The sequence below is a fragment of the Notamacropus eugenii genome, chromosome 1, assembly GCF_028372415.1.
Source record: "Notamacropus eugenii isolate mMacEug1 chromosome 1, mMacEug1.pri_v2, whole genome shotgun sequence".
Lineage (NCBI taxonomy): Eukaryota > Metazoa > Chordata > Mammalia > Diprotodontia > Macropodidae > Notamacropus > Notamacropus eugenii.
In genome coordinates, this window is record NC_092872.1 from 137,345,276 (window position 1) to 137,360,266 (window position 14,991).

The 14,991-nt window shown below is 33.7% G+C and overlaps 1 protein-coding gene across 1 annotated transcript in view; it reads left to right on the forward strand.

Annotated features, from left to right (window-relative positions):
• Window positions 1-14,991, forward strand: part of SLTM (SAFB like transcription modulator) — a 41,828-nt gene that overhangs the window by 11,297 nt on the left and 15,540 nt on the right. Inside the window, exons 3-9 of the mRNA XM_072615617.1 lie at window positions 1,385-1,449; window positions 3,538-3,732; window positions 4,205-4,252; window positions 9,433-9,460; window positions 10,882-11,350; window positions 11,919-11,968; window positions 13,854-13,972. Of these exons, the coding sequence (XP_072471718.1) occupies window positions 1,385-1,449; window positions 3,538-3,732; window positions 4,205-4,252; window positions 9,433-9,460; window positions 10,882-11,350; window positions 11,919-11,968; window positions 13,854-13,972 (974 nt within the window). The remainder of the gene's footprint in view (window positions 1-1,384; window positions 1,450-3,537; window positions 3,733-4,204; window positions 4,253-9,432; window positions 9,461-10,881; window positions 11,351-11,918; window positions 11,969-13,853; window positions 13,973-14,991) is intronic.

Here is a 14,991-nt window from a genome sequence, read left to right on the forward strand (position 1 = left end):
AGTAAAATCTATAGATAAATTGGGGGCCATTTGTTATCATACTTTTATGTGACTGTGCAGCATGGTCCATTAAATGAGAGCTTCATCAGTGTGAATCAATTTCTGCTTTTATTAGATTAACTTGAACAGTCACTTGACATGCAATTAAATATTTAATTGCATGCGCAGCATGATTGTAACTATTTAGAAGAATACAATTATGATAGTCATTGGCTGCCTTTTATTAACTTAAAAATCTGCTTGGGGAAGTGACTTGTATAAAGGAAAAGGAGAATATGAAATAATATGTAATGAAATGATAAATTATATGGTATAAATAGGTGGCCTGGAAATTAAAGCAAGTGATTGCTTATTTAGGAAAGCCTGAGTTGTTTTTTGAGCTTGATGATCAGTTTTCTTTAATTTGATAGAATTTCATGTCTGTGTGCAAAAATATGAAGACATTTATATATGTAGTAAATCAATTGAAATAAATGATTGCTATATCTAGTTTTACTTTGATAAAATTACAGAACATTCATAATATATTCAGGTTTGTGTAATGAATCTGGTAGCTCTTTTGTAATGGTACTCTTAATGAGTTGATAGTGCTTAGTTATTCATGGAGGTGTCTTTATATAGTGGATAAAGAGTTAGGTTTGATCCAGGAAAACATTTGAGTCCTTCCTCTGACTCCCCTGAGCAAGTCTCTTAACCTCTCAATGCCCCAAGTAGTTCTTAAAACCGTATGTTGCTTATCTGCTTCTCACTGGGACTTCCCTATACCAAAAAAAGTACTAATCAAAGTACTAGCCAAAAAAAAAAAAACATACAACCAAACAGTTAGGGTCCAGAACTGCAAGGAACCTTAAGAGACCATCTGCTCTGAGCTCAGATGGGAAAGCTGAGGCCCCAAGAGACTTTTAAGTGGCCTGCCAAGAATTACAGAGTTGATAAGTCCCATTACTTATTTTTTAAATACATTTTTATATTTGTCACGTATATTTCCCAGTATATCTTTTTACCTCCTCCCAGAATCATCCTCTATAACAAAGAATGAGAAAAAAAATTTCAGCAAAACTATGCAACATCAGAAGTCTTATGTAGTGATCTACTCCCATACTTCCATACCCATTATAATACATTAGCAGAGAGAGAGAAAGGGAAGGAGGTGCCTTATATTTCTTTTCTAGGGCCAAGTTTGTCATAATTTTTGCAACATTTAGATTTATTTGTTTTGTTCTTTCCATTTAAGTTGTTTTGGTCATTGTGTATATTTTTCTGTCTTTCTATATTTCCATATTCTCATGCTTTTCTGTATTTACCATTTATTAATTTTGTATCTTGTTCCGTTTTCTGCTGTTACAATGATGAAACATCTAGCCCAGTTTTATTTTTCTTTTAGGTAAAAAACAAGAAACAGACGAACTAAGTGGAGATGCTTCAGTGGAAGATGATACATTTGTCAAGGTATAGTTTTAAATATTCAGCTTGAGTAGTTAATTTCTCTCTGTGAATAGGATCAAGGCTTAAGGTAGTTAGTTGTCATTTCAAGGAAAGAAGGTTCGTTACTTTGTTTATAATCACATACAAGTTAGGTTACTTATTTCAGACAAAGTTGCAGATACAGTGCTACTGTCATGCATTTTGTAGCTTCCATAGCAACTTACATAAAGTTTTTCCTTTGATTTTTCACAATAATATTATCACAGATAGTATACTATTTGATCCTCACTCGCAGGAATAGCATGAGTTAAAATGAGCAAACATTTTCCCCATTTTAAACATGGATTAATTGTGTCTTAGCGAGAGTAAATATAGCTAGCTAATAAGTTTAGAGTAGGCATCACATATTTTGTCTTACAGGTTGACAGTTTACAAGTTGGCAAGTTATAATGTTTCCCTTGTAAAGAGCTCCTTTTCTTTAAGGTGAGCTATACCTGCACAGAGTAAAGATGGACTTCACAACTAAGAAGTCAGGAAACTATTTAACACATTGACTTGGCCTGTAGAAAGTACCCCTCTTTATACCTCCTGGTTGCCTCAGGGAGGCATCCATATACAGAGAAGGGCATATGTGGAGCTGTTAGTCCTCAGGATGTTTTAAAAGTTGAAGTTTCTTTGCTGTCCTCTCTTTTCCCTTGATGCTTCCAGCCTTTCTCGTACTTCTTGGTGTCAGTTTTCTTTTAAGGGTTAGTTGCCCTTGGGTTAATCAGGTTCTTCCCTCTTACTTGACCCTCTCTGTAAGTATGCTACGTTAGGGCATTTCAGCTAGGAAAGTAATTAAGGAGTGAATTATTTCCCTCTCCCGAAATAAATTTGATGCAATTTCAGGTCTTCTGGGGAAACATCCCCTTTTCCTTGCAGGGGTGAGTTTTCTCTTAAATGAAAGCAGCATTATGTCTAAATTTTAGAAGAGAAAAGAAAAAAAACTGTGCTTCTCCCAGACCCAGACTCCACCAGTCCTCTTGGGCAAGATAGATTAGTAACCTGGTTGTGCACAAGAATTTGGATCTTACGTTCCTGGAGTGAAAGGGTACATGTGATGTGGCTCAGGTTGTCTGTATCTGGGGCTCAGAAACTCTCCTCCCCTTCCTCCCACAAACATATACAGATTGACAAAAATGTATTAGAGATACTGGGACCCTTCTTTAAGAATGATGCCCCATCCACTGTTCCACATTCCTTTCCTGAACATGACACCCCCTGCTGGAACTAGAAATCGTTAGGGCAGCTTCCTGATTTGTCTGGTATCCTCTTCTACTTGCCTCCCTTGAACTTGCTTATATCAAAGTAGTATTAATCACAGTCATTTAAGGGAACCGCTTAGCATTTAGTATTTGTTCCTAATTCTATGTAACATATTATTTATTTATACATATCATTAATTATGTCAGATTAACTGTTTTATTTGCAACACTAAACTGTTTCATATATGCTCAGTCTTCATAGTTTGTTCAATAGCATGGTCATCCACTCACAACATAAGAAGAGGGAACGTTGTTTGTGAACATGTATTGAAAGAGGTAACCATGTCCCAAACCAAAATGGTTAAGATTAATTGATATAATGTGCCATGCAGCGAACTCCTGTAATCAGCTATTTTCTCAAAGCTGAAATTTGCAAGTGGTTTGTAAGATTGAATTTTGAAGTATGGCTTGTGGGAATGGTGAGATTTATTTTCAGTGAAGTCATATCTTTTGTACAGCACCTAAAATATGGCTTGGGAATTGTATAATAGTTTTTTAGAAGTTCAGAATACTTTTAAAAGCAATTTAAATTTTGTCCTTTCCAAAAAATGAGGGACTTGGCACTCAAAACACTTAACTTCATTTACTTTGGATAATAATGCCTGTCATTTTACAGTGTAGTTGATTTAAAATATTTGAAGATTGTTTCTGTAATAAAACAAGTGTCCATTCAAAATTTGGGGGGAAGGGGGATATGTTGTTAAAAGAATAGGTTAGAAAATTGTCCTATTTTTTTTTTTGAGGTAAGATAGTCAGTGGTATTCAAGCTAATGGCCTTGGTTGTATCAAATGTTCTTGACATTAAAAGGAAAGTGAATCAGAGAATCAAGAGACCAGTGATCCAGATGGAAATGATGAATTGAAGGACTCTGAAGAATTTACTGAAAATGACGAAGAAAATAATAATTCCAAGGACTTGTCTGCTGCTGAGCAGCATAAAAAAGATCAGGAATTAAAACAGGCAGAAGCAGCACAAGGCAAAGAAAAAGACCTTGAAAATCAGGTATTTTACTGCCTTTGTTAATGTTCCACAAATTACTTCCCTCTCCTCTTTTTCAAGTTACCAAGACATAATTATTTTTCTAGTCAATTGTGTATAGTTATGTTTGGCCTCCAAATGTTTAATCAGATGTTTAACATTTAACTAATTTAATATTTAATCAAATATTTAATCTGAACTATCATATTGCAGCTATTCCAAACCCTGTTTTTGAAAGTAATTGAACTGGGAACCGACTTTGGAATCTGCTAGTGTTATTAAAATAATTATTTCTCCATCTCTTTAAAGGAGCTTAAAGAAAATTTTTCTGATTTCTTGATATGTTAAGTTCTGTAGCTGGAATTATTATTAAATGTTAATTTTAGTACCTACTGTGTCATAGATATGCTATAGAAAGCGTATGATACGCATATATCTATTTTCACATCACTCATATACTTTATTAAGCCAAATTTGTAATTCCCTTTTAACTTAGGAAAATGAAGGCCAAGAAGGTGAAGATGACACCTTTCTTACAGTCCCAGTAAGTTTGACATTGTTTTATTTATTTGATTTTATGGGAGTAAAGGCTTATTTGGTCTCATACAAATATTTCAGTTGCTACTAAAATGACTAAGAATTTACTGAACCCATAGAAAGATTTGTCCCATTTTATATAAGGAGCATAAATGAAACTGCTGTTTCTAGTCTGAAACACAACTTGCCTCTTGACTTAGTGATTTTTAACTTTTCTGAAACTGATGCTCCTGTTATTTTAGATTTATGTTTCTTAAATTTTGAAAACTATCCTGAAAAAGTGCTATATATATGACTTGAGCCTTTTAGAGATTTAATTATGGGAATTTTATAACTCTAGGGGAGTTAATTTTTTAATATAAATTTTATTTCCATCATATATCTAGAAACTTGAGCACTGAATTTAGAGTAAAAAGAGCTGTTCATATTATACTGCTAGTTTGACCTGTCCAGGCCTATATTTCCTCATCTTTTGAATGAAGGGGTTGGATGAGATGATTTCTTGATCGTATAAAATGTCATGACTTGGTTTTTCTATAGAAAAGGCTTGTTAGAGTAGTTTTGTCTTAACAGTGGAAAGTCGTCTTTGACAGCAAGCTCAGTAGAAGGTTCCATTTCTATCAAAAGGTGATGGTGAGCTTGCCAGAACACTATGTTAAGAATGTACTTTCCTTTGGGCAGAAAGTCTTTTGCTAAATAATTAGTATTTTATTCCCTATAATTTTCAGGATTGGGTCCCTAATCTAATAATCCAAGACTTTTGTAAAATCCCTCTTAAAGTGTTGAGTTTATATTGTCTGGTTGCCTTCAGAGTTCATGTCTTTCAAATATTCTCCATTGGCCAACCCTTCAGTCTTGAAGGACTTTGAGTTTTTTTAAATATCCATATTGTAAGGCTTCCAAAGTGACTAAAAAAAAATTCCCAAAGATCATTTCCAAACCTGTTTTGAGCAGAGCAACTTTCAAGACCATTTTGAAAATAGAGCCTGGATATTTTTAGCTAATCATTGAAAAATTTTAAAATCGTATTATTCTATAGCCAAATTCATCATTCCACAAATAAGTCATTCATATTTTCTCCTTTATGATAGTATCTCTGCCTAGAAGGAATCCCTCTAGTAAAATTAATAGCTGACATAATTTGGTCAATCATTTGGGCCCTGTGTTCCCGTTCCCTGCCCTCATCTGTCTTATAAAAGCAAGCTCTGCTGCACATTTTGCTTCCATATCCATAGATCTTTCTTGGACTAGTATTCCTCACACTAATCTCTGTCCTTGAATTATCTCTAGCTCTTATAGCTAGAACCATACAGTGCAATAGTTGCAGAATATTTGTTCTATTTTCTTATTTGGCATACAGGTTCCTCTGAGGCAAAATAGATACAGTAGTGTTAGATATTTGGTAGACATTTTAAAAGAACTTGATTTTTTTAGTTTTTAAACCCAGCCTTGCATGTATAATGTCTAATATGTTAGAGCATGAATCTCTGTGCTTTTTGAAAGAGGACCTACCTTTCATTTTCTTGTGAGGAAGGAGGATCTCCCTTGCCTTTTCTTATTAGAAAAGTGTGCCTTCCACACAGCCTGTAGGAGAGTTTTTAGTAGGTATTTAGGGGATGCTTTTTAGCAATAGCAGAAAGTAATTTTTTATTTCATTTTGTTGAAAGACTAATTGAATCCTTTCTAGTCTCCAGAACCCAGGGTAAAAGATAGCATGCCAGAATTTGTGTATGACCTTCAGTCGTTCAGTCTGTGGCTAGATATTTGTAAACTTAGGTTCATGATAACATAAGACAAAATTGATGTGGTTTATTTTTTATATTTTTGTTAGCATTTCTAATTTGAACTCCCTTGAGTTTGGCATAACTAATGCTCTCTGGATTGTTTAGTAGGATGGGTATGGAAGAGAAAGGTAGAGCCATGAATTTATGTCTCCCTTTAATCACAGAGGAACATAAGTCAGACTGATTTGACATTTTGATTTAGTATTTTATTTTTCCCCAGTTACATATAAAAAGAATTAACATTTTGTTCTAAAACATTGAGTTCCAAATTCTCTTCCTTCCTCCTTTCCCACATGTCCTTTCCACCCCCCATTGACAAGGCAAGTAATTCAATGTAGATTATACATGTGTAGCCAGAGCAAAACATTTCCATGTTAGTCGTGTTGTGAAAGAACACACGGACAAAAACTCAAGAAAAAATAAAGTTAAAAAATAAGTTTGCTTCAATCGGTATTCAGACATTATCGCTTCTTTCTCCGGAAATGGATGGCACTTTTCATCATAAGTTCTTCAGAGTTGTCTTGGATCATTGCATTGCTGAGAATAGCTAAGTCATTCACAGCTGGTCATCTTACAATGTTGCTGTTACTTTGTACACAGTACATTTCACATTGTATCAGCCCATGTAAATGTTTCTAGGTTTTTCTGAGAGTATCCTGCTCATCATTTCTTATAGTAAAATAATATTCTCTCATAATCACATACCACAACTTGTTCAGCCATTCCCCAATCTCCACAATTTCTAATTCTCTGCCCCCAGAAAAGAGTTGCTGTAAATATTTTTGTATGTGTAGGTCCTTTTCCTTTTTGATTTTTTAATCTCTTTTGGAATACAGAACTTAGCAGTGATATTGCTAGGTCAAAGGGTATGCATGGTTTTATAGCCCTTTGGATATAGTTCCAAATTGCTCTACAAAATGGTTGAATCAGTTCACAACTCCACCAGCAGTGCATTAATATCTCATCTTTCCTGCATCTTCTCCAACATTTGTTGTTTACCTTTTCTGGCCTATTAGCCCATATAAAAGGTATGAGGTTTAGCACCCCAGAATTGTTTTAATTTGCATTTCTCCAATCAATAGAGTATTTTTTTTTCACATAACTATAGATAGCTTTGATTATTTCATTTGAAAAGTGATCATATCCTTTGATCATTTATCAATTAAGGATAATTGATTATTTTTATAATCAATTATTTTTATAAATTTGATTCCATTCTCTCTGTATTTGAGAAATGTGGACTTTATCAGAGAAAATTGTTTCAAAAATTTTTTGCAGTTACTGTTGCTAACTATATTTCCTTCCATCCTATCCCTCCACCCCCGTTTATTCTATTCTCTTTCTTCTTTCACCCTGTCCTTCCTCAAAAGTGTTTTGCTTCTGGCTACCCCCTCCCCCAGTCTTATTTATCATTTTGCAGATGCATTGGTAACTATAAGACAGATGAGAGAATGGATAAGTACATTGTCAAGGAAAAAACCATTAGAATGCCTAGTCTGCTTTCTTAGGGCGGATCAATTGTTGTTTAAATATATAAAGATAACTGTGCTGTTAAATTTCATTTTGTTTTCAGATGTATATTTAATTAAAATAATATTTTGTTGTAAATCATTCATTATTAAAGGTATGATCGCCATAAACTGATACTTGTCAGATACATGTGTATATAATCAAAGCAGGCATATTTTTCATTGTCTTTGTTAATTATTTAATTTATTTTCATATATTTAGGACCTTTGTGACTTTAAATACTGGATTTATTCTGAGCCAACCTCAGAGTCAGGAAGACTTTGGATTTTCAGTACCTACCTTCTACATGTAGTGGCTTTATGATCCTGGGCAAATCACTTTATTTCTTCAAGTTGAAGGATATATGGCTTATTTGCATGGGATCCTAGATAGAGAACTAGAAGAAGCCATATATGTGATCTAGTCTAACCTCTTCTTCTAGCTTTATTACTTTGCCTATGGTTTGAAACCAGGCTCTTTTACCTCCAAAACCAATACTCCTTTTACTGGAACAGAAGTGGGAATTTCTTTCTGAGAGTTCTTACTCCACTGATAGCTTTTTTAAAGTTTTAGAGCTGGGCTCTATACAGTTGATTTATACTCTCAAAGAGCAGTCACTTTGCAGTTCTCCTGATTTCATTTCACTGGCTCTCAACCACCCAGCTAAGTGAAATAGCAATACACAAAAGGAGAAAAAGGATGGGGATATCATGTACTTGATAAGCTTCCTTTTTTCCCCACTAAGTTTAAAGCAATTTTTAAAAATATATGTTAATTCCTCTCCAGGTCCTTAAAATGATTTCTAAAAATATATTTTGATAACCAAAGCATAACAAAATGAAATGATTATAGGGTTCCATGAAGTTTATCATAATAGAGTTTTTTTTAATAGTATTGGTTAAAGAATATTCCGGTTGAGTGTTGCTTTGAACCTATTAGCACATTTCCTTTAACAACTCTGTTTCCTTTAGTTTTACATTAATTGTATTACTTTTTGTGATTCTTGATCAATCTGTAACTGGGCAATTTGGTTTTGGCATTTTTAGTTACTTTACTTTTTAGATAACAAATGTGATTCAGTCACCTAAATGTAATGTTTAAAACATTAATAAAATCTTGGCATGTTTTAACAATTTAGAATAGTTAAATGTACTTTGAATTAATATTTGTACCCATTAATATCTATATCCCATCTGTAGATTTCCCAATTTGCATTATGTACAGCAGAATTTTTTCTTATTGGGTAGCTTCCTATAGCATCTATTCAATATGAGTTTGAAATAAAAATGAATTTTCATAAGTGGGTTGAGGTAAGATTCGCTTCAAATATTATGATGCATTTTAAATAAAAACTATTTTGGCTTTTCTGTTCTTTTCTATTCCCTGCTGTCATTTCTTTTGTATGGATGGTTTTGGAGTTTAGTGTTTTTATAATTTTACGTCTTAACCTTTGCGGTCAAGTGAAAAAGATTTTGATTTTGTCCTTTGTAGAATCCTTACACCATGAAAACAAGACAAGCCACTGCATTAAGTTCTTTGATACTATTCTAAACATTGTAACCTTAAAGTAGCTATTGCACTGTTGAGTTGTAGGAGTAAAATATTTTAACAGCATCTATAATTTATTCTCAAAGGAATTATTCCTGTATCTGGAGTTAATTATGAACATTATTTGAATTTTTGAAATGTCCTTGAGTGTGTATTATTACCTTTCTCTTCCAAATAATGTATACTTGCAACAGACTACATTTATTTTAACGGAGCATGAGTCAAACAGAATACTTTGCAAAACTTAGCAATTCTTGTTCATGGAGTGCTAGTTTATGAACTTGACATAGTTGAGATTGTTAATGAAGTTATTAATATTTACATCTGATTGTTTTTTTAATTTTAGGATGGTGAAGAAGAAGAAAGGGAAAAAGGTATGTTTGAAGTTAAATAGAGTTAAAGGGTTGCAGAGATTCTGAAAATGGAAAATTAGGAGAAAGTGATTAGACAATTCTTGACTTGAACCTTAACTTTTAAAATGAGTTTGTCTTATGGTAATTAGGTGAATTAAGTAAAACATATTAACCAATTTTTTTCATGCTTATTTTTAAAAAAATATTTAAGATTTCTTTTAGCTAAATAGTACATATCAGTTACTGTGGTGGATATATCATTAAATGTGCATTTCATTAAGCCAATTTTAATCCTACTAAAACATTTTAAATCATTTCTAGCAGACGGTAAGTTGATGCACATAACCTATACTACAGTAACTCATACGTGCTCCCGGATCCCTAGAATGTGATTGTATTTGAATTTTACAACTAATCCTGAAAGTGGATCACCATCAAAATTTGATTTTCATTTGCTGCTGCTTGGAAATGGCAATGTGCTTTGCTTAGAGAGCAGCTTTTCAGAAACTTCCATGCAGAGCCTTCTGAGAGAGTTTCAGTGGCTTAAAAGAACCATCTGGTGAACCCATAAGTTCAGCCACCACAGGATGCTACGCATCTGGTCATCAAGAGGTTTTTGAAGACTTCTTGGATAGAAATCAAAGGATTCTTCATACTTTGGACTAGAAAGGACATGGAACAGTATTTTAAGCAAGGGAGCCTGATAAAGCATTGAAGCTATCCAGTAAAGCTGCAGACTGAAAATGTTTACCAGGGACCATATGCCTGCCTGAAGTCTTTCTGTTTTGGGGAGTGCAAGAAAGAAATCATTGAACGTGATAATTGTGGGACTGACTGAACATTGTTGAATATCTGTGAAGTGAGGAGGAAGACTGGAAATAGCCATTTTACTCTGAACATTTGGAGACGTTCATCTTGGGAGCCTTCTACAACATCTTTGTGTGTAATTCTGGACTGCACCAGTCAACAGCTGAATTGGAAGACTGAAAAGACAGGACCCTGAAATACTTTGACCAGTTTTGACCCTTATCTTAGACTGTAAACTTTTTCAAGGAGTCATGATGCTGCAGAGTCCTGAAGGTCACAAAGTCCATGATGTCTTGAACACTGAATAGTCAGTCTGTACGTTTAAAATTCTTGTGGAGGAAATACTTCGATATGGCATTAACGTAGAAGCAGACGTGAAGAACCGGTTTCTCCTGGATGGAATCATTTTCTCACTATTGTTGTTTGATGGTATTTGTATGTAGAAAATTTTATTTTTTCTCATGAAGAATGAGTGATCCTGGGTAAAGGATTGTTTGTGTTAATACCCTTATGTTTTTTCCCTGCCTTCCATCAGTGCTAATAATTTGTATTTTCTAGGTCCTAATCTAGCTTATGAATATGAAATTGTTTAAACTTCTTGTTTTGCCATATTTATTCCTGTTAAATCCTCTTAGATATAGCAGGTTCTGGTGATGGTACACAAGAAGTATCTAAACCTCTTCCTTCAGAAGAGAACCTAGCTGAGGCTGATCAGACAGCTCACGAAGAGATGGAAGGTAACACGTCTGTGAAAGAAGCTGAGGATGACAACATTTCGGTCACAATCCAGGCTGAAGATGCCATCACTCTGGATTTTGATGGTGATGACCTCCTAGAAACAGGTAAAAATGTGAAAATTACAGATTCTGAAGCAAGTAAGCCAAAAGATGGGCAGGATGCCATTGCACAGAGCCTGGAGAAGGAAAGCAAAGATTATGAGATGAACGAGAGCCATAAAGATGGTAAGAAGGAAGACGGCGTGAAGGGTGATGCTGTCGAGAAGGAAGCCAGAGAAAGTTCTAAGAAAGCAGAATCTGGAGACAAAGAAAAGGATACTTTGAAGAAAGGGCCCTCGTCTACTGGGGCCTCTGGTCAAGCAAAGAGGTTTGTTTTTCTATGTCAGTTCTTTACGATACTGAGTTCCAGCATTCAATAAGATCACTCTACATTAAGGGGGTAGCATCAAGAACCTTGTACAGTAATTAGTATCTTATGATCCTGCCTATAATTTTTTGAACGTCATAAGTTACTTTTTAAAAAAAAAATTCAAGATCTTCATATACAGTTTGTCCTACTGATTGCATTGTCGAATTGTCAGCATTTATTTGTGTTTTTTTTTCAAATTGACGAGTTTTTTGTGTTTTATTTTTAAAATCCTTGTGATGATGGTAATGAACAGCTATCAGTTCTAAGAACACAAAATGAAGTCAAGTCCCATTCCTGAAATCTGGAGAAGATGGCCATATATCCACTGAATAGAGTTGTCAGAAAATCTAGATCTTCAGGCATCTTGGGGAAAATCAGTGCAAGAATCCCAAGGGAGTCATTTGTTCAAATAACCCAATCCAGCCCTTTGGAATTGTTAATTTGTATCAATAGCATTAGTTTGAAATGTAGTACACAGCAAGTAGTTCAGTGTTTTCAACTTTTTTCTGGTGATTTGCTTCTTTAGCTCTTCAAAGGAATCTAAAGAAAGCAAGACATCATCTAAGGATGACAAAGGTAATGACTTTTATCATTTTATTGTCAGTATGGCACATTTTCCAGAGTTAATAATTCCTTGGCAATTCCCGTTAAAATTGAAATCTGTTAGTAGATTTCCAAGGTCAGGAACCTTCAACCAGTATATGGGCTTTTGTAATATCTCCCATCTTTTGTTTCACCCATTTTCTTATAACAGTATTAGATGCATAGTAGTTACATATAAAGCACTTGATTATTAGAAGCAGTGCATGTCAGCCTCAGATATTGGGAAATGGGTGTTATTACATATGTAATTCAATGGTATAAATGTATACTTGTTAGGAAAAGCTTTTATATATATTACCACTTCAAAAGTGGTTCTCACTTTGGAGTATTTAAAGAAAACTTTATTAATGCCCCATCTCTTCTTATCATTGTCTCAATCCTTTGTTAATGCTACATAAGTAGACGTTAAAGTACATTAGAATTCTCAAAATTACATCAGTTTTTTGTAAGCTTGCACTTTTTACAAAAAGCACGAGACACTTAAAAGTCTTTATGGAACATTAGGCACGAGTCTTCTAAATTTCATTATTTTTTCCGTGGTGGGAGTGTTTTATACAAAAAATGTAGAAATGGAACACATTTTTTAAAAATGAAATCTAGGGCTTTATTTTATTAAATCATGAGTTACATTCTTTATATAAAACACTCCATTTTGAGAAGAATTTAAGGAGGCCCCAGCTCTGAACATCTACCTTTACATCATAATAGTTGGTGTTCATAATGGTGGCCTTGAAACATTTGAAAATCTTAAAAGCATCTTTTTGATAATTAGTAGAAATTGTTTAGTTTATAAAATTCAATAAAACAGAACACCAAAAATTAATGACCTGAAAATGAGTGGGGTTTATTTTTATATATCCCTACATAGTAGCTTCATTATTGACAATTGATTAACCACAATTTTTCACTACTACTGTTCCACTCATGAGATTGTTCTGTTGCCCTTTTTCCGTCATATTTGAAGAAACATAGAAGGGTGACAGAAGTTTTCTGTTTCCCCAGATGTTGCGTTCACATCTAGTAAATGATCCTTTGAATGTAAGATAGCCACTAAAATATCCCCATGTATACTATTGTATTCACTTCAAATATAATACCTAGCATGTATACAGTGCTTTAAGTTTTACAGTTTGTTTAACAAACGTCTCATTTAATCCTCATGATAACCCTGTGAGGTATTTGCATTTTACAGATGAGGAAACTGAAGCCCAGAATGGTGACATGACTTGCCCAGGGTCACATAGCTACTAAGTGTCTGAAGCTGGATTTGAACTCAGATCTTCCCTCCTCCAGATTATTGCTCTTTATATATGGCATTTTATTGTCTTACAAACTCAGCACTCCAAAAGATGTCTTTTTTCTTCAGTTAATGCCCGTTTTCTCTTATCCAAAGTAGTAATGGAGATTAGTTGATAACTAAATTTGGTTATTACCTATTTACTTGGTAACATCTCTTAAACTATCCATTAGCCCTCCCATTTCACATACTTAGTCTTTACAGGAGAAATGCAGTCAATAATTACTTTGTTTTTCCTATTCCACTTTTACTTACATTTTAGTGGAATAGAAAGTAGGTAACATTTTACGTTCATGTTTTCTGGAATAATAATGTTGTTTAGGGTTTTATTTGTTTTTCTTTCTGAAGATAGCAAAATATATGACTTTTAAATTGCCAGGTTGTTTACATTTTGTGGCTTACTTTTCCCTGTCTCCCCCTTGGAACTTTTATGTTTACAAATGTGGTTTTGAAGACATATGGCCAATCTTGCCTTTTATAAATTAAGACTGCATATCTCTCATACATACATACATAATTTTCATTACCATACTTCAGCATTTGATATGAAATCTGTTTCAGGAAGTACAAGTAGCACTAGTGGCAGCAGTGGAAGCTCAACTAGAAATCTCTGGGTTAGTGGACTTTCTTCTAATACCAAAGCAGCTGATTTGAAGAATCTCTTTGGCAAATATGGAAAGGTATTCTTTCGCCAATTTAAGCACATATTTCTGGTGTCTATTTACATTCAGTACAGTGTAATAGATATATATGTACATATATATTTGCACACAAGAATGTTAAATTGGGATGGCATGTCTTTCAGAGCAGTACATTTCAAAATTACTAAACTATTACAAATCAAATGACTGTCATTGGATATAATTATTGAGCTGTTTTGATTTGGTATTCAGAGCAATGTTTTAATGATTTAAGTGAGCTCAGAAGTTATTTTTAATTTCATAGTAATTTGGTAGAGAATAAAACTTAATAATTGCCTGCACAGTCAAGTAAAAGGTATTGATTAGGTTTAAGTAATTACATTCTAGTGACCTTTTGAGATAGATGTCAACTCCTTAGAAACTGAGCTTGGGAAATTAGTATAGTCTCCAAACCAAGTTTCATTATCAGCATTTAGGACAGGAGTTGTGAAGAGCCAGCGTAATGTGGCTTTTCACAAACACTTATCATTTCCCTAAAATCTATAAGCCCTTTTCTTTGCTAAATGAAATATAATGTACAAATCTTTTTCTAAGTGGGAATCTTGAGATTTAGTTAGTTGAAATTGAGAAAATTTCAAGAACACTTACGTTTAAAACTTGTTTTGTAACTCTTTATCTTTTTAAAAATAAAGCCTAGAAAATTATATTTTTCCCAAAGCAGAGGTTGCTTATATTAAAAATTGTATTGTCGCATGAGATATTGACATAAATTGAAATTAATGTAGCTAAAAGTTTGTACCCTCTAACCACAAGTCCATTTGTTTGTTTTGTTCTCTTGAGGGCTCTTAAAAGTATAGTCAACTAGGAGAAGTTGTAAGAAATTATATTCAAGGATAACCACTAATATGACTAGGAATCACTTTGGGGGACTAATAGTTGTTTAAGTTTGTGTATAGCTGTTAGTAGGATTCCAAGGGCCTTTCCTTATACCTATATTTTTCTTTTATTTAAAATTTATTTGAATTTTGTGTGCTCTATGATTATAGAACCCATAAATT